The sequence below is a fragment of the Mastigoproctus giganteus genome, chromosome 5 (genome assembly GCF_048544385.1).
Source record: "Mastigoproctus giganteus isolate SK-2022 chromosome 5, ASM4854438v1, whole genome shotgun sequence".
NCBI classification, from domain to species: domain Eukaryota; kingdom Metazoa; phylum Arthropoda; class Arachnida; order Uropygi; family Thelyphonidae; genus Mastigoproctus; species Mastigoproctus giganteus.
The window spans coordinates 208589449-208616874 of record NC_143579.1 but is presented as its reverse complement, the minus strand read 5'-3'; the positions used below and the strand labels follow the sequence as shown (position 1 = coordinate 208616874).

Sequence of the window (27426 nt, the reverse complement as noted above, 5' to 3'; positions counted from 1 at the left end):
ATTGATTTCACCACTTAAACTTCTTGGAGACTAACTGGTTCCTCCTCTGTATGGCCAATATACATCAAGTTGTTTCTGCTGATCTCAGTTTGTTGAGGGGTCTCTGATTGAATTTCATCTTCATGTTTGATTTCATCTAGGATGGCATTGATTCCACCCAGGAGAGGATCTCTTCACCTCCAGTGGTGTGTATAGAGGAGTGTATCTCTCCAGGGAGTATTTTTCCAGTAATAAATCGAAAGGCAATGCCTCAAGGGTCAGAAACATGGAAGTTCTTAAGAAACTTATCCCAGGCTGCTTTCTTCTCTTCGGTACATGTACACAGAGCAAAGATTGGGTAGGATGGGGGTATGCTCTTATTTAAGGAGTACCTAACATCTAAGGCAGTGCATCCAGTCAACATGACAGTCAGTATAGTGGAAAAACAAATTTGATAGTAGAAATCAGGTGCGTATTCAGAGGTGGGCAGAAGGGGCATATGCCCCCTTAACAAAAAAATTTGAAATTAAAGAAAAAGAATGCAGGAGGCATTCTAAAAAAAACTCAAAAGTCTGGTTGCCATGCTCCCCCTTATGATGATACCTAGATACGCCACTGGTAGGAATGCACTTTAGGCCTATATTTGTTGTATGATTCCTTTCACCTCAAAGGTGGTACTTGTGCATATGTTCATTTCAATATTACCTGTCAGAGACTTGGTATCTTGGAATCTCCTCTTTTCAATCTTCTCAGGCTTAAAATCTCTACCTTATTCTGTCAAATTCATCTGTTGTCTCTACCTTTCTCCCAACTCCACTAATTACTTGAAACTCTTTGACTTCCTCTCTTTGCAACTTGACTTTCTCCAGTCCAACTTTCCTAACAGTAGAGTAATTTTCCTTGGTGATTTTAATGTTCACAACTCCAGTTGACTTCTGTTTTCTAATCACACAGACTCAGCTAGTCGAGATGCTGAAGCTTTTTGCAATTGCTAATGACCTTGCACAGATTGTTCATTTACCTACCAGAATAGCAGACATTAAAAAACCATACAGTCAACATGCTTGATCTTTTCTAACAAACAACCCTTCTAAGTACATGGTCGAAGTCAGTGGTCCATTAGGCACCTCAGATCACACAACTTGGCAATTGTCTCTTCCCCAATGGAACCTTTATCTCATGGTTATTCCCAACCTCGGTCGTTTGGCATTAACAAGAATGCAAAATGGGATGACCTGCAAGTTTTCTTTTCTTCTTTTCTTTGGTCAGATTACTGTTTCAAAACTTCTAATGTCAACATTTGCTCAGATCGTGTCAGTAAAATTATTCCTGTAGAAATGGAATCCTTTATTCCACACTCCACTTTAAAATCTCGTCCTTTATCTAAACCTTGGTTTTCCAATAAATGTGCTAAAGCTGTTCAAGAGAAGAATGTTGCATATCGTAATTGGCCTGTTTCCAATTCTTCAGTTTCATTTTCTGCCTACGGCAAAGCTCGCAACGATTGTATAGCAGCTATTAATCAGTCCAAAGTTTGAACAGGCTAAGAGTAGAAAACTTGCTTCTTGCCCTAATGGTAGCCAAGCATTCTGGTCTCTTGCCAAAACTATTGGCCGCAACTTTTGCGCATCTCTGCTCCCACCTCTGTCAAAACCAGATGGTTCTATTATCATTTCAGCCAGGAATAAAGCTGACCTGCTAGCATCCCATTTTTCTTCCAACTCATGTATTAATGATCTTGGTAAAAATCCTCCACCCATTCCCAACATGCTTCATTCAATACCTCCTATGTTCTTCCATCAAAAGGATGTCAGAAGGATTTTGACAAATCTTGATGTTAAGAAAGCTCTGGGTCTTGATGGTATCTATCCACTTGTTCTCAAAACTTGTGCTTCCGAACTTACTCCTGTTCTTTCCCACTTTTTTTCACTTTCTTATTCCAAAGGTGTTTTTCCTTCTGCTTGGAAATTTGCTCATATCCAGCCAGTTCCTAAAAAGGGTGACAAATCCCTCCCATCAAATTATCGTCCCATTGCAATTACTGCTACTCTCCCTAAAGTAATGGAGAAATCAATGAACCACCAACTCTTAAACAAGCTGGAAACCTTCCATCAGATCAACGACCACCAGTATGGTTTCCATCAGTGTCAATCCACCGGTGATATTCTGGCTTAGGGACAAATTCAATGGAAAAGTTTGGTGAAACACAAGCAGTTGCTCTTGACATCTCAAAGGCTTTCGATTGTGTTTGGCACAGAGGTCTTCTAAATAAGCTTCCATCTTTTGGTTTGCCAACTGTTTTTTGTAATTGGTTATCCAGTGTTCTCTCTGACCACTCACTGAGGGTGATGGTAGATGGCTCTGTCTTCTAACTTCTCCACGAATGCTGGTGTCTCCCAAGACTCAGTTCTTTTCCACTTGTATATTAATGACCTTCTTCCACTGACTGGAAATTCATTCACCATGATGATATATCTCTTTTGGGAATTACCCTGACTTCTAATCTCTCTTGGCACAAGCACAATACAAATATTGCTTCCTCTGCATCTAAAAAGCTTGGTTTTCTCTTTCACTCTCTGCGTTACTTTTCTTCCAAACATTTAGCTGTTCACTCTGTACAAATCGCAAATCCACCCTACCATGGAATATTGCTCCCACATCTGAGGCAGTGCCCAAAAAACCTCTCAGGCTTCTAGATTCCACTCAGAAGAGAGCAGTTAGGTTAATTAATGACTCATCTCTAACAGAGTCTGTCCACACTGTTTTTGCTGCATGCCTTTTCTACAGATACTTCCATGGCACTGTTCTTCTGAATTGGCTTCTATAATGCCTTCTCTCTCTTTCAAAATAGTCTGAACACATGCCACCACCAGCCAACATCCACTTACTGTCCAACTTCAAACAGAACCAACTTCTGATCTTCCTCGTTTATTTATTCAACTGCTGTTTTCTGGAACAACCTTCCTTCATACGTATTTCCTGAAAATTACAGTCTACATAAGTTCAAGTCTAATGTCAACAAATATCTTCTTTCATCTTCTCAACCTCCCAACCCATGTACAGTACTAAGTACTATAGGTTCTAATATCTCTTGTGTTTGGGGTGTCCATAAAAAAAAAAATAGGCCTAATGGGACTAATATATTAATAGTTTCTGTAGGCTGTTGTTATTTGGTTTTTAGGAGCATTAGCAACTAAGGCCATATTGCTCTGGGGATATGTGGTGGTCATTCCCTGACCTTTCCGCATCCTCCGTATTTGGTGGTCATGGGCTCGAACCCCAGTCTAATCAAGAAGTGTGTGCTACGCACTGCCGCTCCTGCCCACCTGGCTACGGAGGCGCCGTTTCTGTAGGCAGGGGTTGTATATGATTCTTACAGTACTTTTATTGAAACATGCAGAAGCCTAATATATATATATATATATGAAAACATTCACAAGCTAATTACAAGGATACCTAAAGCACCAATATAAATTTTATAAACTAGCCAACTTTGCTTGCCCTTTAGATATTCTACTATGGGCTTGTATCTTCATTTTATTAAATTTTTTCTCTTAATACTACAGTTTAATTACTTATGTTGTAAAAAAAAATTTTTACAATTGTCATTAAAATTTACGGAATCACTGCTCTTTGCTTCCAAAATGTTGAAATGCAAATGCTATATCTCCAAACACATATCAATATGTACACTACTAGTATAAGTTTCACTTAGCACATGAATTACTTAAATACCGGCAGTGGGTGTGTGCAAAAATAGCACTTCAGAAATTGATTACACAGCCTGATTGCAGAAAATATTCATTTAAATTTCTCCAAGAAGATTAAAATGGATGAAAGAAATGGATGACAGATAACAATTTTTTTTAAAATATGGCACTCTTTCAAAAAGTCTTATGCTTGCTTAGCATCATGTCAGAAATGACAATACTATAACAGTGATCTTACCTATAACATACAGGGCATCATGATCATATCCTTCTAATACATCATTTGCATGTGGTGAGAGATACACGATTTTATGCTTAGGAAATATATCCAAATAACTGTTTTCATGTAACTTGATGAAATAGTCATTCAAATTTTTTCCTAAGAAGTTCTTCTTTATGTGTTGTAAAGTTAAACTTTCCAATTTTACGTTACAAAAATGTATATCAAATGGGTATGGGTTTGACCTGTTAAAAGCAATTAATTCTTGAATTTGGAAAGAGCAATATTTACAATCCTTCCTAGACATATATTCATCATAATCCAAATCAATTACAATTTTCTGTCCAAAGAGTGCTGCATTTGCTAGCCTATAGTTGTAGAAGTTAAGAACTGATGCTTTCGATATTTTCAAGAACATACAATTATTCCATAAACCATAAATACTAAAATCAGCTAACTCAGTTTTCGGTGTAAGTTTTTCATTTAACATTTGACTTCGCCGAAGTTCCTTCTTATATTTATCTGATAACTTTTGACATTCCTTCGTTCTAAGAAAACTAAAATACTGTTTCCTTTCATTTTCGGTATTCAGTTCTAACAATTCTACCATGTCATTTACTTTTAACTCTGTAGGTACTTTATCACCAGATATTTTTGCATATTCGTACTCCACACATATGAGTTTTACTTTTGTTTCTTTATCAATATCCCCATCAAACAGCTCTTCGAACTGAGAAGCATCTGCAATATATTTCACAGAACAATCAACAGTAGAAAAACAAAAATTTGGAATGTGACATTCTTTAGAATTTTGCACACAAATGGAGTTAAATAAATAACGTTTATACACAGAATAAAAACGAAATAAGTGAATTTGCCCTTGAAGTTGCCACATACATTCAATCGGACGAAAGCTGTGCAAAAAATAATTATTAAGAAATAAAACCTGTCGTGTTAACTTTAGAACATCCGGAATTATTTTATTCAACATTCCAAACTAATCAAGATTTTTTGTTCGCGTTTCAAACTGCACCCATTTTAAGAGGGAACACGGCAACGCAGAGAAGTAACTTTTTTTGATCAACAGTCCAGCAACTTTGATCAGGCATTTATGTCATCAGGAACAAAAACAGCCTTTGACACAGTCTGTTTTAAAGCCATCACTCACATTCATACTTTTTTTTTTTTTTTTTTTTTTAATTTCATAACTGTGGAAGATGAAAAGAAACTAGTAATTCTTTTTCATTTTAACTTTACGGTTCAAGACAATTTTTTTTTATAATCTCGTTCCCACTCTATCACACGGGCAGTTAAAATAAAACTGTTGCATCCAAGTTGAAAATGCAGAAATACAGTACAACGTTATTTGTATGCAGAAAAACTAGTAGGGAACTGGTACGAACCCTTACGAAATGGTATTTCTGAAGGGGGGAAGAGAAACAAAAAAAGTACGTGAATTTCCCGAAATTGGTGTTACTTCTGAGAAGAACAGGACACCTGTGATAGTGTGATGAACGGTAATAAAATATATCTACAGTCGGACCTCTGAACAACGAAATCGATTGCTTGCCTGCAAAATTTCGTTATAAAGAAATATTAGCATTAGCATTAGCATTAACATTAGTAGAGAGACATCACGCAAGAAAGCAAACTTATACAGCATCACCCAAAAAAAAAAAAAAAAAAAAAATTTGCCATTTCGTTGATCCATTCATACCAAATGTTATTATTATTATTAGCCATATGGTGCAAGTGTATATTTATATATATATATTCTGAATTACCCCGAGAGAGAAGTAAAGGGGAATCACCAGGAAAGAAGAGAATAATGATATCCAGCTGAGGACCCTGGGTGTGCCAACCCCATTCTCGCCAGATGTGAGCCCCTGATGTTTGTCTAGTTCTGCCTTGAATTTATTTCAGCTATCAACTACCAAAACAACAGATGAAAGTTTGTTCCAGCAATCAATTGCCCGCTGGCTAAAGGAAAAATTTCTGGACATCTATTCTACATCGCTCTTTCCTCAGTTTGAATCTCTGCCTCCTGACGTTTGTAATCTGAGCAAGAGGAAGAATCCCATCAGCATTGAGACTACTCAATCCATTCAAGGCCTTATACACCTCAATCAGATCGCCTCTCAGGTGCCTAGTCTCCAGAAGTTGCAATTTGCAAAACTTAAGCCTTTCTTCATAATATCACCCCATTGTTCCCTTCACCAGTCTTTTTGCCCTTCTCTGTACCGTTCTAGCAATTCCACACCCTTCCTAAAATGAGGCTTCCAGATCTATCCAGTTATATTAAAGGAGGCGGCAAAGCAACTAAGCAAACCCTTAGCCATAATTATGAGAGCATCCTTGGATTCAGGGGAGGTTCCCACGGACTGGAGATGTGCAAATGTATCCCCAATTCACAAAGGAGGTTCGAAGGGTGACACGAATAATTACAGACCAGTTAGTTTAACTTCTGTTCCGGGTAAAATAATGGAGTCACTGGTTAAAGATGCAGTGCAGGATCATCTAGACAAGACTGCAGCAATAATTCAGACACAGCATGGGTTTGTTAAGGGAAAGTCTTGTCTGACAAATTTGATTGGTTATTATGATGTGGTCACAAAGGAACTGGATGCAAAAAATAATTTTGATATCATATACTTGGATTTCAGGAAAGCTTTTGACACTGTTGCGCATGGAAGACTACTGTACAAATTGGAGCAGAATGGTATTAAGGGTATGGATAAAAGGATGGTTAAGTGGGAGAAGACAGAGGGTGGTAATCAATGGGTGCTGCTCTTCGTGGACTAATGTTATTAGTGGAGTCCCACAGGGTTCGGTGTTGGGTCCACTGTTGTTTTGTATATTTATCAATGATATTGATGAAGGTATATCAGGCTTAATGTCGAAGTTTGCAGATGACACGAAGGTTGGCAGGGTTGTTAATGACAGTAATGGCAGTGTGCTACTGCAACAGGATTTAGATAATTTGGGCAGATGGGCTAAGAAGTGGCAACTGAAGTTTAACCTTGACAAATGCAAAGTACTGCATATGGGTAGAAGTAACCCCAGAGAAACGTACCAACTGTGTGGTACTACACTTAAGGTGGTAGAAAATGAAAAAGACCTGGGAGTAATTGTGCAGTCAGATATGAAGTTTTCTGAGCAATGTAGACAGGCTGCTAGGGCAGGTCATGGGGTTTTGTCAATGATATATAGGAATTTTGCTAGCAGGGAAAAGGAGGTGATTGTCCCTCTGTATAAGGCAATGGTCAGGCCACGCCTTGAGTACTGCGTACAGGTCTGGAGGCCTCATTTTAGGAAGGATGTAGATTTGCTTGAGCGTGTACAGAGAAGAGCAACACGATTGGTGAGGGGAATGAAGGGATCCTCTTACCAAGAGAGGCTTAAGTTCTGCAAATTGCAGTGGCTGGAGACTAGGCACCTGCGCGGTGATCTGATTGAGGTCTATAAGGCCTTGAATGGGTTGAGCACGCTGAATTCTGATGGGATCCTCCCACTTGTTCAGAATACGAACCTACGGGGACATAAGTTCAAATTAAGAAAGGATAGATGTAGAATAGATGTGCGGAAATTTGCCTTTAGCCAGCGGGTGGTTAATTGCTGGAACAAACTTCCATCTGTCGTTGTGGAAGTTGATAGGTTAAATAAATTTAAGGAGGAACTGGACAGACAATTGGAGGGTATGGTGTGATTTTTTTTTTTTTTTTTTTTTGGCTGATGCTGCATAAGCTCCTACACTTGCTTTCTTGCATCAAGTGCCACTACTACTACTACTACTACTACTACTACTACTACTACTACTGTACGCAGCACTCAAGGTGTGCCCTGACCATTGCCTTCCACAAGGAGATATCCATCTGCTTATCTCTGGTCGCAAAATACCTGTATATCTTTGACAAGACCCCATACTCTGGCAGCCTCTCTGCACTGCTCAGAAAACTTCAGATCTGAATTCACAATTATCCCAGATCACTTTCATTATCCACTACCCTGAGTGTAACACCACATAGTTGGTACATTTCTAGCAGTATTGCATTCGTCAATGTTAAACTTCAGTTGCCACTTCTCAGCCCATCTACCCAACTTTTCCAGATCCTGTTGCAGCAGCATACTCCCATTATCAATTCTGCCAACCGTTTTATCATTTGCAAACTTTGACATTAAGCTTGATATGCCTTCATTAATATCATTGATAAATATACAAAACAATAATGGGCTCAACACCGTACCCTGAGCGACACCACTAATAACATTAGTCCATGTAGAACATTATCCATTGACCACCACTCTCTGCCTTCCCTCACTCAAACATCCTGTTATCCATTGTAGCAATTTGCCCTTAATCCCATACTGCTCCAGTTTGTACAGTAGTCTTCCTTGTGCAACAGTATCAAAACCTTTCCTGAAATCCAAGTATATGATATAAATTTTTTTTTTCATTCAGTTCTTTTGTGACCACATCATAGTATCTGATCAAACTGGTCAGACAAGATTTTTCCTTTAAAAACCCATGCTGTGTCTGAATCGTTAGTACTGTCTTGTCTAAATGATCCTGCAATGATTCTTTAATCAGTGACTCCATTATTTTCCCTGGAGCAGAAGTCAAACTAACATTTAATTGTTGTAATTACTCGTCTCACACTTTGATCGTCTTTTGTGCATTGGAGATACATTTGCACATCTCCAGTCCGTAGGGACTCCTCCCCCCCCCCAATCCCAAGTATGCTCTGATAATTATGGCTAAGGATTTGCTTGCTTCCCTTGCTGTCTCCTTTCATGAAGCTGAAAAACAAAAACAAATTTTTGTTTTTCAGCTTCTGGAAAAGTTGGGTAGATGGGCTGAGAAGTGGCAACTGAAATTTTACATTGACAAATGCAACGTACTGCATATGGGTAGCAGTGATCCCAGAGAAACTACCAATTGGGTGGTGTTACCTTAAGGGTAGTGGAGAATGAAAGAGACCTGGGGGTATTTGTGCAGTGAGATGTGAAATTTTCTGAGCAGTGCAGATCGGCTGCCAGAATAGGTCATGACATCTTGTCAATGATATACGGGAATTTTGCGAGCAGGAAGAATGAGGCTGGATGGATAAATCCCATTCAACCCAGATGCCTTTCTTATGTTTAACGTCAACAATTTCTCCTCTAGTTCGCTTTCAGTTATTGCAAAATCATTTAACTTCTGGATCTGGAAAAGTTGGGTAGATGGGCTGAGAAGTGGCAACTAAAGTTTTCCATTGACAAATGCAAAGTACTGCTTATGGGTAGCAGTAATTCCAGAGAAATCTACCAACTGGGTGGTGTTATCCTAAGGGTAGTGGAGAATGAAAGAGACCTGGGGGTATTTGTGCAGTGAGATGTGAAATTTTCTGAGCAGCGCAGACCGGCTGCCAGAGTAGGTCATGGAATCTTGCCAATGATATACGGGAATTTTGCGAGCAGGAAGAATGAGGTGATTATTCCCTTGCGTGGTCCTTTGTCTCCACTCCTCAGGAGGAGGGGGAGGTGATCTCTGATCTCTTCCTCCCCTCGCAGCTTCTCTTTTCCCTCTGGTGGGGCATGGGCCTGTTCCACTCTCTTGGGGGTCATCTTCTCTACAGACCTGTCTTTTCCCCCAGCCTTCAGTCTCCCCCCCTCTCTAACTTACAACTAGCGTTCGAATCATTTCTAAATTGCTTGGAGCCAATACCCAAAAACTTAATAACAGTGAAATCGCATAACCAGTACTCCTTTTGGCTGACCCCTATTTTTTTTAGGTCCTAGGCACTGAAATCCCAGGAAATTAGGGGGCAGGACCTGCCAGAGTAAATAACTATAATACTGGCGTACCTGGTCTGACTTGACGGGGCTGAGTGTGGACAACGTTGGGTCCCATAAGGGGCCTTAGCGGCTAAATAACCAGAGGAACAACGGTACACGACACTACACATATGCAAAATTCATATACCTTTAAACCTCTGGCATTGATAGTGTTCTGTTTCACACCCACAATGTATACTACGTGGTGCCGTTTGACACTAAACACACTCTACACTCTGTATAAGGCACTGGTCAAGTCACACCTTCAGTACTATGTACAGGTCTGAAAGCCTCCGTTTAGGAAGGATGTAGAGTTGCTAGAAGAACAAGTACAGAGTAGGGCAACAAGAGTGGTGCTCTTTCGAAGAAAGGCTTAAATTCTGAAAGTTGCTGGCTCTGGAGACTAAGCATCTGCCAGATGATCAGATTCAGGTGTATAAGTCTTTGAATGGATTGAGCAGGCTCAGTGCTGATGGGGTTCTTCCTCTTGGTCAGATTACAAACTTGAGGGGGCATAGATTAAAATTGAGGAAGGACAGTTGGAGAATAGATGTGCGGAAATTTGCCTTTAGCGGCAGGTAGTTGATTGCTGAAACAGATTCCGTTGTTGTGAAAGTTCATGACTTAAATAAATTCAAGGCAGAAGTAAACAAACATTTGCAACTAATGGATCAGTGAAACATGAAGGGTTTTTTTTTTTTTTTTTTTGGTTGATGCTATATAAGCTTGCTTTCTTGCGTCATATATGCCTCTTCTAATGCTAAAAAAAAAAAAAAAAAAAAGTGGATAAAACGTTTGGAGCGAATGGAAGGGTGAAATGGGATATTTTTATTTTTGGCTGATGCTGTATAAACTTGCTTTCTTCTGTCATATGCGTCTACTAATGTTGATGCTAATGTTCACAGAGAAGCTTTTCTTGTTCTGGTCTTCGACTCGTATGAACAGTGTGTTCACTATTTTTAACGTCAATTTATGAAGTACATAACCAGCATATTTAGCAGTAAGACTTCCACCAGTCTGCACTGCCCCTCTGATCTCAATTTCTTGTGTTCTTTCGTTAATACCAAACATTCGGGTTACGGCCTCGTATGTTAGCCCTTCTCGACATTTATCTAGATTCCGCACTTTCTCGTTCAAAGCCATCACTTTCCTGACCCTTTTAGGCTTTTGTTAGTCAGTAGATGCACTTTATTTAGTACCCATAGTGATTCACCTAAACACAGTAATATTTTAAGCACAAGTAGCCTAACGCAGACACACACAACGATCGCAAGCTATCCTACTCGGATGGAACTCACTGGAAACTATTATTTAAACTATCATTTTAAGGCCACCGAATAATTAAATTTATCTGCCGTGCATTGTGTATTATGTCTACAAACTGTGTATATTCTCTGGTCGATTTGCTTGCTTTACTGGACGAAAACCCCCAGTTTTTCCGGGGGGGGGGGAGAACCTTACTATCTATTTAAACCACTAACTCAGACAAAGAATGCAAAAAGCCTATAAACTTTCCTCACGTCTTCAATTGGAATCGAACCCAATCATTTTTCACCTGGTGTGAGGAGGATGGTGACAATGCTACCCACGCAGACACTCGAAAACACTAGACTACCTAAATCCATCATTGCCTACAGGAAAGATATTCTCAGGTTATAGGGAGCAAATGAATGGCGAGGAAGAATTCAACTGCACCCGGTCCCAATCAGAAAAAAATATCTGTGTTTATATTTAATTTTTAATATTTTTTTAATCACCGCCAAATTTGCTATTTTTTAAAATGCTATGCTGAGGACACAATTTGCATCTTGCCTCACTGTCCAAGCCGGTTCTGCCCAAATATACCTGACCTAATTATTCATCTATCATTCATATACGATATTCTGATTTACATTTTTCAGGTATCCTACAATGGCTGCCTATTACACAGAATAAACAGTGGGCTCCCTATTACTCCCAAGGTCCCCGTAAACTTTTGGAATTTCACCTTCAATAAACAGTTGACGAAATCGCTTAATAGGCAAGTTAACTAACTAAAAACCACAAGAGTGAGCTGTAAAAAGCGACAGAGTTTGTTAATTTATTTATTTTCTCCATCTAAATTCTGTCTGAATATTAAAACATTCTTGACACTGATTAAAATGCAATACCATTCTTAGTCTGGATTTTAATATTGAAAACACTGCAATTACCCTAGGGGCTCACGTCTAGTGAGTATGGGCTTGGCAAACCCAGGGTCCTGTGCTGGATATCATCATTCTTCTCTTTCTTGTTTTCTTGGTGATTCCCTTCTACTTCTGACTCTCTCTCTCTCTCTCAGGATAACACGGGATTTTTTTTTTTTTTTTTGGCTGGTGCAGCATAAGCCTCATGCTTTCTTGCACCTTATGGCTAATAATAATAATAATATGAATTAATTTATTTTTTATATAGATAACGTTGTGAAGTGAACCATACTTTATTTTAAATTATTATTTTTATGCAAACATTTTTTGATAGTTGACATTAGCAGATCTTCAACAAGCTTTAGTAATTTGTGTTACCGACTCGAAAATGGATTTAAATAATTTTTAAACACGAAGAGAAACTTTTCTCACGTGAACTGTGCCTTTAACCACTGAAAGCGAGAAATGAATATGAAAAAATAATAAAACAAATAATATTTAATATATATGTTTGCTAGCTCAAATTGATGTACTTACATAATAATCTCCGAAAATATTTTTACTATTACTTTATTATTTATTTTTTATTATTAAAAAAAACAAAAAAAAAAAAAAAAACCTGACACTAAGTAGGTGTGAGTATGCGCAGTACGGTCTATTCTATTGGTAGGTGGAAACGAAATTCTCCGAATCCCGGTAAACTTTAAGTTCATGTAGGAACATGTGTCCAGTAGTCGAGATTTGTCTATGGACTTTTGTTAAGCACGTGCGTGTTAGTTATTTGTCCAGCTCGTTTGTTGTTGTTTTATAGAAGGGTTGATTTAAACTCCTATACACGATATATTTCTCTGCGTACGCGAGACACAGTACTGCATGATTAATAAGTTTGATTTCAGGTATTGTGTGTGAATAACTGGTCAGCCACATCATGAGGGAACTGGTATTGAAAGATCGCTTTTGCACAAAAAAGAAGATGGGTAATGTATTTATTTTGTTTTATATATCCGTCAGTTATAATTTTTTTTTTTTTGTTTTTTTTTATATCGTTCCACTTTTTCTTCTGTGTTTTATATTTATTTCGTGAGATGGCTGCTGAATTGTTCACACGTGGTTTTGAATTAGCAGAATTGTTTATATGAAACAAATCGGGCTTTCGTGCTGCAGTATGTTTATGATAGAATTAAGAGTGTAATGAAACAAACAGTGGAATAGGATTTTACGTTTCTTATTGGCATCTTATCTTGATTATAAAACGGTTGTGACTTTTCAAGGAATGTAATTTCTACTTATTCATTTTTTTTTTTTTTTTTGTTTTTTTAATGAAAGGATTAGTGGGAAATGCTACTTAAACATCAAAAAGATTTTGCCTACTTATAGCGACTCGTCTATTTATTTACTGTAAATAAATAAATTACACGAAGAAGCTATATAATTTATTTAGTTTAATTTCTCTAAAATTATATTTCTGTGATTATCTATGCTATATATGTAATCGAATCGCTCTTAGGATCCTAAAATTAGAGTTCATAGGATTTGATTATATCCGGATGTTATGCTCGTGGCTTTATAAGAAAGGGACTACAGTATTTGAATGAATGGTACTGGCGTTTGTTGTGTCCAAATGGTTCTGTAACGAAAGTATGTTATTAGCACCATAACTGATGCAGTTTATATAACGATGATATTTATTCTTTCCACACAAAGGATCTCATTCTCTCTTATACTGTAATCAACACAAGTTTTGTCATTTGACAGTGTTATGGTTAAAGAACGCCAGATCAGTGGATAAAAAGAATTGGAGTTTATATTAAAACGAATTCCTTGAGGTATTCTGATACATATGACATTCAAAAATTCTGGAAAAAAATTTAATTAATGACATGAGAACTATTGCTCACAGAGGAATGCAGTTTTTACAGTAACATTCTACAAGTTAGATTTTTTTATGGAATCAAAAATTTATTTAGTTCCAGATATCAACAAAGGTGTTGCTGATGCACAAAGTGACATCACTGAGACATGGCTTATAACAAATTTACAGTAGCAACTGCTCAATGTGTAGTTCACATTCTAGTAGTGAGTGTTGATGCAGTGTTCTCCACTTGCAGCAGAAAAATATCTGTTGTAAATATTGCTATTGGAAGTGTTCAAGGATTTTATCCTGGATGCTACAAAATACATTCTTTCCAGTGGAAATATTGTGCAAAGAAAGGTGCCAAAATGGACAACACGATATATTACAGATTTAACTAAGCAAAAGAAAAGGCATGGAACAGTAACAGACTATTGTAACACTGTGATTTATATAAGTATATTCTTATATGTAACAAAACCACCGATGGGGTAAGATAAGCAAAAGCTGTGTATAAGGAGAACTAAGAGAACTAAGAATGAGGACAACAAATTTTACTTGTATGTAAATACATAAAAGAAAGTAGTAAATCGGATAGTCCCCTTACCTGATTAAAGTGAAGTTTCTGATAAAGCCCAGCCGAAGTGGCACCAGTATGAGTTGAATAGATACTTTGCAATGATATTTAGAGTTGAAAGAACATTAGAACCACAAGGGAACACTTAGAAGGAAGACTGCTTTAAAAATAAGTGATTTAACAATCTCAGAAGTCTATTGAGAAATACTGCTGAGGCTGGGCGAAGACAAGTTAAGGAATTCAGAGTTGAATAGTATACATTCTGTTATTCTAAATGCAGCTACATGTGAATTAGTCCATTCACATGTCCATTAGGAATGTTTTATGGTTTATGATATTACGAAATAGATGCCCTTAGGAATGGTCATATCTACAAGTCTATAGTTGTCTATCACTTCGTGAAGTGATAGACAACTATAGACATCCTTTGCTTTGGTCCTTTGGTTCATGCATCCTTTGGTCTATAGTTTGGTCTATATTTGTCTATCAGTTTGGTCTATAGTTGTCTATCACTTCACCTTTTCAAAGTGAGGTGACAGACAACTATGGACTAGTAGGTCTGACTTCAGTGGTGGATAAAATCACGGAGTCTGCACTCAAAGATACAATATAAGACCATCTCGGTAAGAATGTTTTCTTTATTATTATGACAAAGTCATAAAACAGTTGTCAAGAAACAACTTTGGCCTTGGCTTTAGCAGGTGTTTTAATACAGTTTCACATGAAAGGCTGTTATGAGGACATTTGAAAAGTTCATGGCCTGAGTATGAAGGGTTTACTTGAGGAGTGTTACTTTTCAATATAGTCCCCTTTGGAGTCAGTACACCTTTGCCACTAATGCTGCAATGCTTTGAAGAAAGTTTTCTCTTGAGCCTCCAGGAATGCATCCATGCAATAGTGATATCACTGTTTGTAGGAAAATGGATGTGCAAGTCAGGTATTTTTTCAAATTAGGAAATAGGTGAAAGTCCAATGGTGAATATGGGGGATGGTCCAAGATTTCAAAGCTGTACTCGTGCAGCCATGGTAATGACAGACTTGTTAGCAGACACGTTGTCTGGTGGTGCAAGGTTCCTTTGCTGGGCTTTCCTTGGCATTTGCCTTTGTTTTCAAGCAAATGCCTCACAAGGTCTACGTAATATGCTGTGACTGTCTTGCTTTTCTGAAGGTAATCCATCAGCATCCCAAAAAAGCCAGTGCTATCATCTTTCAGGCTGAAGGAATTGACTTGGCTTTCTTTGAAGGAGTGTTCTACTGTTTTGACTGCTTCTTTGTCTCTGGCTGAAAGTGATGCACCCACATCCCATCCGTGGTCACAAACCTTGCAAGAAAATTTGCTGGATCTGTTTGAAAACAATGCCGTATTCACTTGACAACTCTTATTTTTATCTGTTGTCAACAACTTTGGGACCCATCGTGCTGACACCTTTTTCATTGCAAGAACCTGTATTATTATGTGGTGCACATCCTTTGTATTTGGTGGTCATGGGCTCGAACCCCGGTCTAATCAAGAAGCGTGTGCTACGCACTGCTGCTCCTGCCACCTGGCTAAGATGCTGGCAATGTACCAAACTGTCACTCATTGATCACCAGATCATGCACACTGGCAAAAACTTCTGGAGTGATTGATGTTGAAGGTTTTCCACAGTGCAAGTCATCTTCCAGAATAGGAAGGAGCATCCTCCCCAGTGCTGTTACCATATCCTTGTGAATTGCCTTTAGCATTAGTCATTCCCTCCCCCAAATATTGGATGAGTGCATTGGATGATTTTGTTCACCTTTTCTTGTTTGCATAACTTTGTTGGCTTCAGGATCTTAAATTTAAAAAAGACATTATTGAAACTGCATGAAACTTGCTGGCTTACTATTTGAAGTGTTGTACATTAAGTACAAAAATTTTTAACGCTACACTACCCTTTCATACCCAGGATACAAACTTTTAAAATGCTCCTTATATACAAACTGGAATAAATTGGGATTATTCATAAGAACCTTCCTTGGATCAGGGCTGGAAAAAAGATAGAGGGTAGTCATAAATGAACTTTCTTTAGGATAGACTAGCACAGCAAGTAATGTGCCTTGGGTAGCAGGCTGGAGTCCCCCTTCCTTTTTTCTGACAGTGAAAGAGGAGCTTGTCAAGGTTTGCTTATGATTAACAACCAGAACCAGGCCATCTTGCTACAAAATGACTTGGACTGGTTACATATATGGTCTGAAAATGCAACTAAAAAACCTGGGATACAGTCAGCCGTCAGATATTAAATTTGTCCTACAGTGTAAACAGATGGCTAGGAAGGTACATGGTGTTGTGCCTATGATATATAGGATCTTTGCAAGTAATGAAAAAAGATAATTATTGTTCCTCTGTATGAGATGGCAGTGAAACTGCATTTGAAATATTGTATTCAGATGTTGCACTTTAAAAAAAATAAAAAAAATTTCTACAGATGGTTCAAAGGAGAGTGAGCAGATTGGTGAGAGTGCTAAGTAATGTCCATATGAAGAATGGCTGAAAAGGCATGAAAAGTAAAGCTTGGCAACTAGACATTAAGGAGGAAATTTTATCAAAATGTACAAGTCCCTGAAGGGGATCAGTAATGTAAATTTTGCAAAAGTTGTATTGTCACTGACAGGGGAAACAAGAATTGGGGATTAGATTACAAAATAAAATCTTTGGGAGTAACAGAAAGCTGGATTTCATCAGGTTAATCTTTGGACAATGTTTTGTAGACAATGTTAGGAAGCCAATGCAGAGCAAATATTTGGTAAAGTTCAAAGCAGAATTGTATGGGAACTTTTTGGTAATGGAAGAAAGTATGATAGACTAGTTTTTTCTTTCTTTTTTTTTTTTTTTTTTTTTTGACAGATGCAGAAAAAGTCTGCTTCCTTGCATCCTTCAACATTGACAAAGGTGTTAGATACCTCTATGTATATAAGAGTCAGGCTAGTTCCATAACCAAAAATCAGTTTTTGGTCAGTTCTTGGTAATTCAGGAAACACTTGTCTATGCCTAAGATTGATATGTATTAAGTACTATTATTAGTGATAAATGCTGTATAAGCTAGCTTATACAGCATCATCTAAAAAACCACACCACCTCATCTTTCCATTCCCTCTGATAGTATTAGTCAACACACCTTTTGTCACTTGAATATTTCTTGCTAATTATTATTTTGTGTTGCTGAATCAAAAAATGGAAACAGAATTTCTCTTATCACACACAATTTTGATGTAAGTAATACAGTAATAGTGTGGTTTTACAAAATGAATGAATGCATGGAAAGAGTTGTGCTGTGTGGTCTAACAGGTTGAGGCATGTTCAAACCTTCTGTGAAACTATATTAGTAGCAAACTGTCTTTCAAACGAGTTATTACCTGACATGATATTGCTTACTCCTGCAAAGTAAACTGTTCTCTCAGTTGTATGCAGGACTTGGTTATGGTCATTAGCATTAATAGAGGCATATGATTCAAGAAAGCAAGCTTATACAGCATCAGCCAAAAAAATCTTCCCATTTCATCCATCCATTCGTTCCAAATGTTTGTCTAAAAAACTGTTTTGAATTTATTTAAGCTGTCAACTTCTACGACAGATGGAAGTTTGTTCCAGCAATCGACCACCCGTTGGCTAAAGGCAAATTTCTGCACATCTATTCTACAACTGTCTTTCCTCAATTTCAGTTTATGCCCCCTCAGGTTCATAATCTGAGCAAGAGGAAGAATCCCATCAGCATTGAGCCTGCTCAATCCATTCGAGACCTTATACACCTCAATCAGATCACCTCACAGGTGCCTAGTCTCCAGATGCTGCAATTTGCAGACCCTAAGTCTTCATAAGAGCACCCCTTTGTTCCCCTCACCAGTCTTGTTGCCCTTCTTTGTACTTGTTCTAGCAACTCTACATCCTTCCTAAAATGAGGCTTCCACATCTGTACACAGTACTCAAGGTGTGGTTTGACCATTGCCTTATACAAGTGAATAATCACCTCCTTATCCCTGCTTGCAAAATTCCCATATATCATTGACAAGACCCCATGACCTACTCTGGCTGGCTGCCTGCACTGCTCAGAAAACTTCACATCTGACTGCACTTTCATTTTCCACTACCCTGGGTGTAACACCATCCTGTTGGTACATTTCTCTGGGGTTACTGCTACCCACTGCTACCAAAAGTACTTTGCATTTGTCAAGGTTAAACTTCTGTTGCCACTTCTCAGCCCATCTGCCCAACTTCTGCAGATCCTGTTGCAGCAGCAGCATACTGTTGTTAACAGCTCTGCCAACCTTTGTATCATCTGTAAACTTTGACATTAAGTTTGATATACCTTCATCAATATAACTGATAAATATACAAAACAACAATGGGCCCAACACCAAACCTTGGGGAACACCACTAATAACCTTAGCCTGCGAAGAGCAGTGTCCATTGATTACCACTCTCTGTTTCTCTCATTATTGGTTGTGATCCAAAAATGCAAACAGAACTTCTCTTATCACACATTTTTTGCATAAACTTTTTAGTGTGGTTTTTCAAAATGAATGAATGTGTGGAAAGGGTTGTGCTACAGTTTATAATGGTTCTGTGCATATGCAACCTAAGATGCCATGTAAGTGTATCAAACATCCACATTTTTATATATATATATATATATATATATATATATATATATATATATATATATATATGGCGATCTAAATTTTAAATCACATAGGCGAAACTTCACTCTACTAGTTAAAAAAAAAAAAAAAAAAAAAACTTGCAGACTTTATCTCAGATGTAAAGTGGGTGATCAAGATAAATTTTGGGCCCCTCATTTCTGCTGTAAAATTTATGTTAAATTACTTACTGCATGGTTAAATGGATTTCACCTTCATGTGCCGTTTGCAATTCCTGTGATTTGGAAGGAACTAAAAGTTCTGAACTAATGATTAAGTCACCAAATGCATCATTGTGGGGATATCAGAGACATGGTATCACTCAGACATAAAAAAAAAAAAAAAAAAAAAAAGGTAAACTGCAGCCATTATCAGTCTACTGCAGAATGGAACCCTCCTCAACGACTCGTGTTGAGAGAAATGGACCATAATCTCAGACATAAGCAATGCTGAATTTCAATATGGGAGAGTACAATGTACTGTATACAAAAAAGAATAAATAAGTATTTACCCTCAAATAGAAATATTTGAATTAAAGATGTGCATGTGCACACACATGCTTGCATGTCGGTTGCTGAACTAGAGCCATGAATACAGCAAGAGACAGTATGCTAGAGAAGGTTGAAGTTCAATCTATTATAAAATTTCTTTATTTGCAAGGCAAATTAAGCAAAACACATACTCCATGAGGAAATTAAAGCTGTATATGGGAGGGTTGAGCATCATATAAGATTGTGAAAAAAATGGAAAAGACAGTTCAGGTATGTACAATCACCTGACAGAAAGAAAGCCCATCTCAGCCACAGATACTACCATTGTGCTCAAGTAGAACAGCTACTCCTTGACAGATCGGTTATCATAAATGTTATAGTAAATGAAGTGAATATTATCTATGGGTTCTGTTTGCACAACAATGCATGAGTTCCTGCACGTGTCTAGCGTTGCCCCCCAATGGGTTCCATGATTGTTGATACCTCCTTAAAAACTCTCCAGGAAAGAGTGTTATTCACAATTTTTGGAGAGAATGTCGAGGAATTTGTTGACCAAATTGTGATGATAGATAAATGCCGGATACGACCCAGAAATAAAACAGATGAGCAAACAATGGAAACATCTTCAAACCCCACCCCCAAGCCAAGGTTCAGTTGTCTGACAACAAAGTCAGGTTATCATTCTTTTGGGACTTTAAAGGTATCATCCTAGGTGGCCACCTCTTAAGCACCTGTGCTCCTGTTCACAAGGCTGCTCCCACAGTGGGCTTTATTATAAAGTGTGGCTTTGAAAATCTGCAGTACCCACCTTATTCTTCTGACTTCTCACCTTCAGACTTCTTACTCTTTCATAAAATGAGAAACCATTATGGGGCTGCTGATTTCAAACCGATAAGGAAGTAATTAATGAAGAGGAAGCTTGGTTTCTGCTCAAAGTAAGGAGCTCTGTTCAAGAGGCCTGAAAGAGCTTATCTACAGATGAGAAAAATGTGTAGCTCTAGAAAGTAGATATGTAGAAAAGGATGAAATTGCCAGCCAAGTTTCAGCTCCTTAAATCAAATATTTGTAAGTGAGGGTAAATACTTTTTTGACCATCCCTTCCAAATCACAGAACATGACTCACAAGAATGTATTCCATGTGATGTATAAGCTTGTCATTAGCATTAAATAGGATACACACTGTGTTAATATTCTAGCTATTTGTGGCAAACTTCATCCTCTATAGATAAGTCCTAATAAACTTTTCTATCATAAAAGTATTTTTATTTTAGAGTACAAGGTGTCCAGAAAAAATGTATGCACACTGATTGTTAATAACTTGTATGTTTATTTTCCTAAATTTAATTTTATAATGAAGAAAAAATGTGAGAAAAAAATATGCATTAATGCAAGTATTCAAATTGCCCTCCATTCTCATCCAGGTATTGTTGACATCGTCAAGAAACTGAATTACATACAATACCTAAGATATCTCTTGATATTGCTGCACATTCTGCTTCAATAGCTTACTGTAATTCAGCAATTGTTGCTGGTTTTATGGCATAAACTTTATCTTTGAGGTATCCCCATAAATAAGAATCCAATGTTATTAGATCTGGCGAATGCAGAAGGAACTCAACACTGCCTTTTCGTCCAATCCATCTGTTTGGGAAAGTTTCATCCAGATAAGCCCTAACATTGTGATGAATGTGGGGAGGTGCCCCATCGTGTTGAAAATCAAATTCCTCATCCTCAAATAGCCCACGAATGTGTGGGACGAGTGATTCTTGAAGCAAGTTGAGGTAAACGGCACCAATAACAGTTGCATCAAAAAAGGATGGTCCAATCAAATCCAAAGATGATAATGCACATACCATACTGTAATGCCCAGTAAATTCAGATGTTTTCTCAGTAACATGTGGATTCTCGGTTGCTCAGCATGGATGATTGTGGCAATTAATTGTACCATTCAACATGAATGTTGCCGCATCACTCCAAACTATCTTATTGGCAAACAGAGTGCCCTCTGCAGATTTTCTTAAAAAGTACTTGGGGAAAATTCATCCCTACAGTTAGGATCATCTTTGTTCAGGGCCTGCACTAACAATCCAATAACAATAACTTTTCCATTTTGCACACTTTAAAATGTTATGCACACTGGATTTGGGGATTGTTGTTTCACGAGCAGCTTGTCAGACAGATTTCCTTGGTGTTTGTCAGAAAAATTTCAGCACCTCTTGTGATCTCGTGGTTGTGCAAGGTCTTCCTGATCGTTACCTGTGTACATTTTACAAAGTGCCATCCACTTATCAGGAATAAGCAAAATTGTAAGATGCTTTAATGGTTCAGCGTGGTATTCACTCCTAAACTATCTCTGGACTTCATTGATATTTTCTGACTTCCAATACCACTTCAAATCAAATTTCTGCTGTTCAAATGTAAATCTGGTCTTCTCCATTATTACCACCAACTTGCAACCATTAAAAAAAAAAAAGGTTACCGAGTTATGGGCTGATAAAGTGTGTATACATTTTTTCTGGACACCCTGTATATTTTAATTAGCTGGGGACAGATTATCCAGGTTGCGGATTAACTGGAGGTCTCTACAGCCCACAGAAGTCTAAGGTGACTCTGTCAGATAACAAAAAAAATATGTGAATCCATTACAGAGTTATAGATGTTTGTTTACATTTTGGTTAATTTTAATATTCTTCTCTGAGGGGTTTTTTTTTTTTTTTTTCTCCATTTGTATCCATGTGTGGGCATTGTATTAAAATAGAAAAATGTTCGTTCTTTCTTTCTTTCTTTGAACAAAAACTTCAGCTTATCAGTAAACATGAAAAAGCTGCTAAAGAATAGTGTTAATTTTAATGAGTATCTATTCAACTACACAGAACAACAAGACGATGCTGTTCTTTCCATCAAGATGAAGCTTCGAAATTTATATGGTACCATTCACAGGAAGGTAAAGAAAAAGTGAACTTCGTTGTTTTCCTTTTTCAAAATATATTTTGGTATTAAATTGCATGTAATTTTTCTCGTCATATTCTTTAACAATATGTATACAGTATACTTTTAAAAAAAAATTACATCTTGTCACATTTGAGGTTTTCTTTCATTAAATGGATTATCTGTGAAAATTTGTTTCTCGTCCATCCCAGATAATCAGGAGTTTGCTGTATTTATTTATGAAGTAAAATTTGATGTTTGAATTCCATATATGCATATCATAGTTCTGTCTGTGTGAAAAAGAAATAGGAATTTCTCCTTAAACTTTGTTTAATCAGTAATAAAGATTGTACAGGGTGGTTTTTTTTTTTTTATTTATTTATTTATTTTTTATTATTATTATTGTTATGTTTTTTAAGTCATCATGCCATTTTTATTCACCTGATTAACTGGAGGTCTCTACAGCCCACAGAAGTCTAAGGTGACTCTGTCAGATAACAAAAAAAATATGTGAATCCATTACAGAGTTATAGATGTTTGTTTACTGCTTAGAAACAGAAACTAACATTTTCCCTATATTTAGCAGCATTGGGAAATTCCTGCCACATGTTCAGTCTTCCCCACCCACATTAATCAATAATGTGCCACAATCAGAGTGTGAAGTTGGGGAGAACATGCTCTAGTGTTTCCTTGAACACAGGAATGATTTTTAGATTCTTCTAAAATATCTTTGGGATAACACCAGATATAAAAATCACATGGGTTTAAACCAGATGACATCGGAAGGCACTCCAGTCTTTTGACATACACCTCACAGTAATAGTTGGCAACCACCCTGCTGTCAAAAGTTTGAATTCCAGGACAGCTCCTGCATTTTGTAATGCAGTTATTCAGTGTTGCCAACCAAATCTCCAACCTTACTCTAGAGCAGTGGTTCGCGAACCCCTGGGGGTTTACTGAACTGTTCCAGGGGGTTCGCAATAAAAATTCTGTAATGGTGTCTGCTTAGATTTACATAGGTATATTATTGTAAACTACAAAATATAACTAGTAATAAACAAAGTAAAATAAAAAGTAAAAATTGCCAAAGAAAGACACCACATCCCCCATAATTCCTTATGATTACTTTACTTACTATCTTACAGTATATCATGTTAAATAAATGTTTTCAATACTAAAAAATTTTTTCATTCTCAAGGATCATTGTTATGTACAGGTACTTTTTTTTTTTTTTTTTAGAACATATAGTTCTTAGTATCGCGAACGAGTTGAAAGAAAATACTTGTTGACATTAAACTTGAACTTCAGTAGATTGTAATTTTCAGGAAATACGTATGAAGGAAGGTGGTTCCAGAAAACAGAAGTTTAATGAATAAATGAGGAAGAAGAAAAGTTGGTTTTGTGAGTTTTAACTTTCAAACACAAAACATAGACAGCAAACTGATGTTGACTGGTTGCGCCACATGTTCGGACTGCTTTAAAAGAGAGAGCAGGAATTACAGAAGCCAATTCAGAAGAACAGTGCCATGCAAGTATCTATAGAAAAGACATGCAACAGAAACAGAAAGTCTATGAGACAGAGAGCGGAGAGACTGTTAGAGAGAGAGACACATCAATTAGCCTTACTGCCCTCTTTTGAATGAAATCTAGAAGCCTGAGAGAGGTTTTGGGGACACCGCCCCAGATGTGGGAACAGTATTCCATGGTAGGGTGGATTTGTGATTTCTACAGAGTCAACAACTGTTTAGAAGAAAAGTAACACCTAGTTTATTGATGCAGAGGAAGCAATGTTTGTAATGTGCTTCATGCCAAGAGAGATTAAAGTCAGGGTAATCCCCAAGATCTTGCCTAGAAATCGGAGCATCATCAAAGATAAGCATAGGAGCAGAAAGAATCCTTTTTATGAGATATGACAGGACTAAGTTTTAGAAGGATTGAAATTAAGTTATCTTTGCCCCACCCAAGAATTATCTGGAGATCAGCATTTAAGAATTTGGCAGTGGATACTCGAGAAGTTAAAGCTGTTTGAGCAGGGCAAGGTTTCTCAAACTGGAAAGTGGAATACAATGTGCTATCATCAGAAAAACTAATGGATAGGATTTCTAGTCAATGGAAGAAGGTCATTAATATACAAAAGGAAAAGAGTGGGAGAAAGAACTGAACCTTGGGGAACACCAGCATTAGTGGACAAGTTAGAAGACAGAGCCATCTACCATCACCTGCAGTGAGCGGTTAGAGAGAAAACTGGATACCCCGTTACAAAGAACAGCTGGAAAATCATAGGATGGAAGCTTATTTAGAAGACCTTTATGCCAAACACGACCAAAAGCCTTTGAAATGTCAAGAGAAATGGTTTGAGGTGATTTACCAAGATCATCAATACATGAGTTGGAATAAAAATAGGATACTAGCAGGTCAGCTTTATCTTTGGCTGATGTGGCAACAGAACCATCGGGTTTTGTCAGAGGTGGGAACAGATGTGGGCAAAAATTGCTGCCAATAGCTTTGGCAAGAGACCAGAATGCTCAGCTACCATTTGGACTAAAAGCAAGTTTTCTACCCTTAGCCTGTTCAAAATCTAGTTTGACTTACTAATAACTGTTTTACAAAGTATAAATAATACTTATTAATAATTTTTATTATTATGCAATGTTGCTTATAAAAACATAGTACTGGAAATATTTTATAATAAAAATTCAGAAATATGATTTCAAAGAATATAGGCTTAGTGGTTCGTGTTAAAAATATTATATTTAAAGGGGTTCGCAAATCAAAAATGGTTGGGAACTGCTGCTCTAGAGTAATGAATTTTGGTAAGAAAAATTTTAAGCTTGCAAAATGCTGCAAGAAAAGAAATTATGTTGAATAAAAAAAAAATCACCTTGTAAAATAAATGTGCATAGTATTTTAGAGTGTTTTCATCAGTTAATATGCTTATTGGCTTCCAATAGTAGTGAAAAATTATCTGTCTAAAAGCTATACTACTTTATTTATTTTCAGGGAATGATATTCGATGGCATTTTTGCCAAGTAAAAGGAGATGAATTAGGTTTTGATCATTCTCAGAACGTCATTTCTTGTGTAGAGTTCAATTCTGGTGGAAATCTTATAGCAGTAGGTGATGAATCAGGAAGGGTTGTTATTTTACAAAGATCTCTACTTCCAAAGGAGGTTCCGTCATATGACAAATTATATAAAATTTATTCAACTTTTCAAAGCCATGAAAATCATTTTGATCCCTTGACAAGTACAGATATTGATAAACGAATTAATAAAGTTAAATGGCTGAACAGAATCAATTCTGCTTATTTTCTTATGTCAGCAAATGACAAAACAATAAAGCTCTGGAAGATAATAGAACAGGATAAAGAAATTCATGGCCAGAACCTGAAGGATGAATTTGGACAGTTAAGAAATCCTGCTGCCATTACTACTCTTAAAGTGCCAGTCACAAAACCTTCAGATACTGTAGTAAAAGTTAAAGAAAAATGTTCTTATCCAAGTGTTCATGGCTACAAAATTAATTCCTTGTCACTTAACAGTGACCAAGAAACATTTCTATCTGCAGATGATCTGCAGATTAATTTATGGAATGTTGAGCACAGCCAAAAAGTTTTCAATATTGTTGACACCAAGCCTGAAAATATGAATGATCTAACAGAGGTCATCACAGCTGCTGAATTTCATCCAACGCAGTGTAATATATTTGTGTATGGGAGTAGTAATGGATCAATAAAGCTCTGTGATATGAGGGTTGCAGCTCTTTGTGATCAACATTGCAAACTTTTTCGTTATGAAGAAACCACAGACCTGATTTTAGCTGAAGCAGCTTATAGCATATCTGACATGAAATTTAATAAATGTGGGCGATACTTAATTTCGAGAGATTTTTTAAATGTGAAAGTGTGGGACTTAAACATGGATACCAGGCCTATAGAAAGTTTTCCTATTCACAATTTTCTACAGTCTAAATTGTATAGTTTGTACTACAGTGAATACATGCTTGACAGATTCAGCTGTTGTTGGAGTTCCTGTGAGAGGTACATTATTGGTGGGTCTTACAATAACTTTTTTCGCATATATGATCGAAATACAAAACAAGATGTGACCTATGAAGCAAGCAAAGATGTTGCCAAATCAGGAGCGCTATTAGAATCAAAAAATATTTATTCAGGTACAAAAAGAAAAAAGAATGCAATTACTGCTGATAAATTGAGATACAGCAAAAAGGTCTTGAATGCAGTGTGGCATCCAAGTGAAAATATTATTGCTGTTGCTGCCACAGATGCCTTGTACATTTTTAAGGAAGACCAAGAGATTTCTGCAGTCAAATAATATTTATTTTTGATGTTATTAAAATGGACGCATATTGTTTTAAACTGTTAGAAAAGTTGAAAGTATGTTCAAATGGTTTGTAATTATTTGTAAATACGTTGTTTTTCATTTAGCAACACTTTTTCAATAAAACACTTGTTAATAACTATTGTCTATATTTATACTGTGATTAAATTATAATCATTTATAATGCTAACAGAGAATTAACAGAAATACCAATAACTTATGCTTATTCATTTTATTTTTCACTAGTGAAACAATATTTATTGAAGAAATCTTTCATAAAGCTGCAGAAATTTCAAAATTTCTACAAAAATCAGTGGCTTACCTAAAATCAAAATAGGTCATAGATTTCAGAAATACAGGGTGAGCCACAAGTTATCTCTCCCTTTTTAATGTGGATGATTTGGGTCAAGTGGCCTAAAAGTTTTAAGTGTTAATGTTGCACAACAGTGAGAGGTAGTGCTCTGAAACTTGGTATACCTAGTTAACTTTTGGCAGAGAATGCAAAACTTTTGGTGTCCAGGCTCAAAAACTTTCACATTTTTTACAATGCAGTCTAAAACTGGCACCAAAAAATTTGTCACGACAAATTTAAGCAAGACTTTTGAAAGTCATAACTTTGAGATAAAAACCTTTGGTACCTTCTTCTTTTGGGCATTCCATTTAACATCTGCATGAATTCAGCCTAACTAAATGT

At 36.9% G+C, this 27426-nt stretch overlaps 1 protein-coding gene and 1 pseudogene across 1 annotated transcript in view; one reads left to right on the top strand and one right to left on the bottom strand.

Moving 5' to 3' along the window:
- LOC150086052 (mitochondrial ribonuclease P protein 1 homolog) overlaps positions 1–21320 on the bottom strand; it is a 30356-nt gene extending 9036 nt beyond the window's left edge. The window contains exons 1-2 of the mRNA XM_090374783.1: positions 20974–21320; positions 3928–4823 (exon numbers count right to left, since the gene is read on the bottom strand). Of these exons, the coding sequence (XP_090230909.1) occupies positions 3928–4823; positions 20974–21320 (1243 nt within the window). The remainder of the gene's footprint in view (positions 1–3927; positions 4824–20973) is intronic.
- Positions 21321–21588: 268 nt separating this feature from the next.
- On the top strand, positions 21589–26726 carry LOC150086051 (serine/threonine-protein phosphatase 2A 55 kDa regulatory subunit B beta isoform pseudogene; annotated as a pseudogene).
- Positions 26727–27426: the final 700 nt, after the last annotated feature.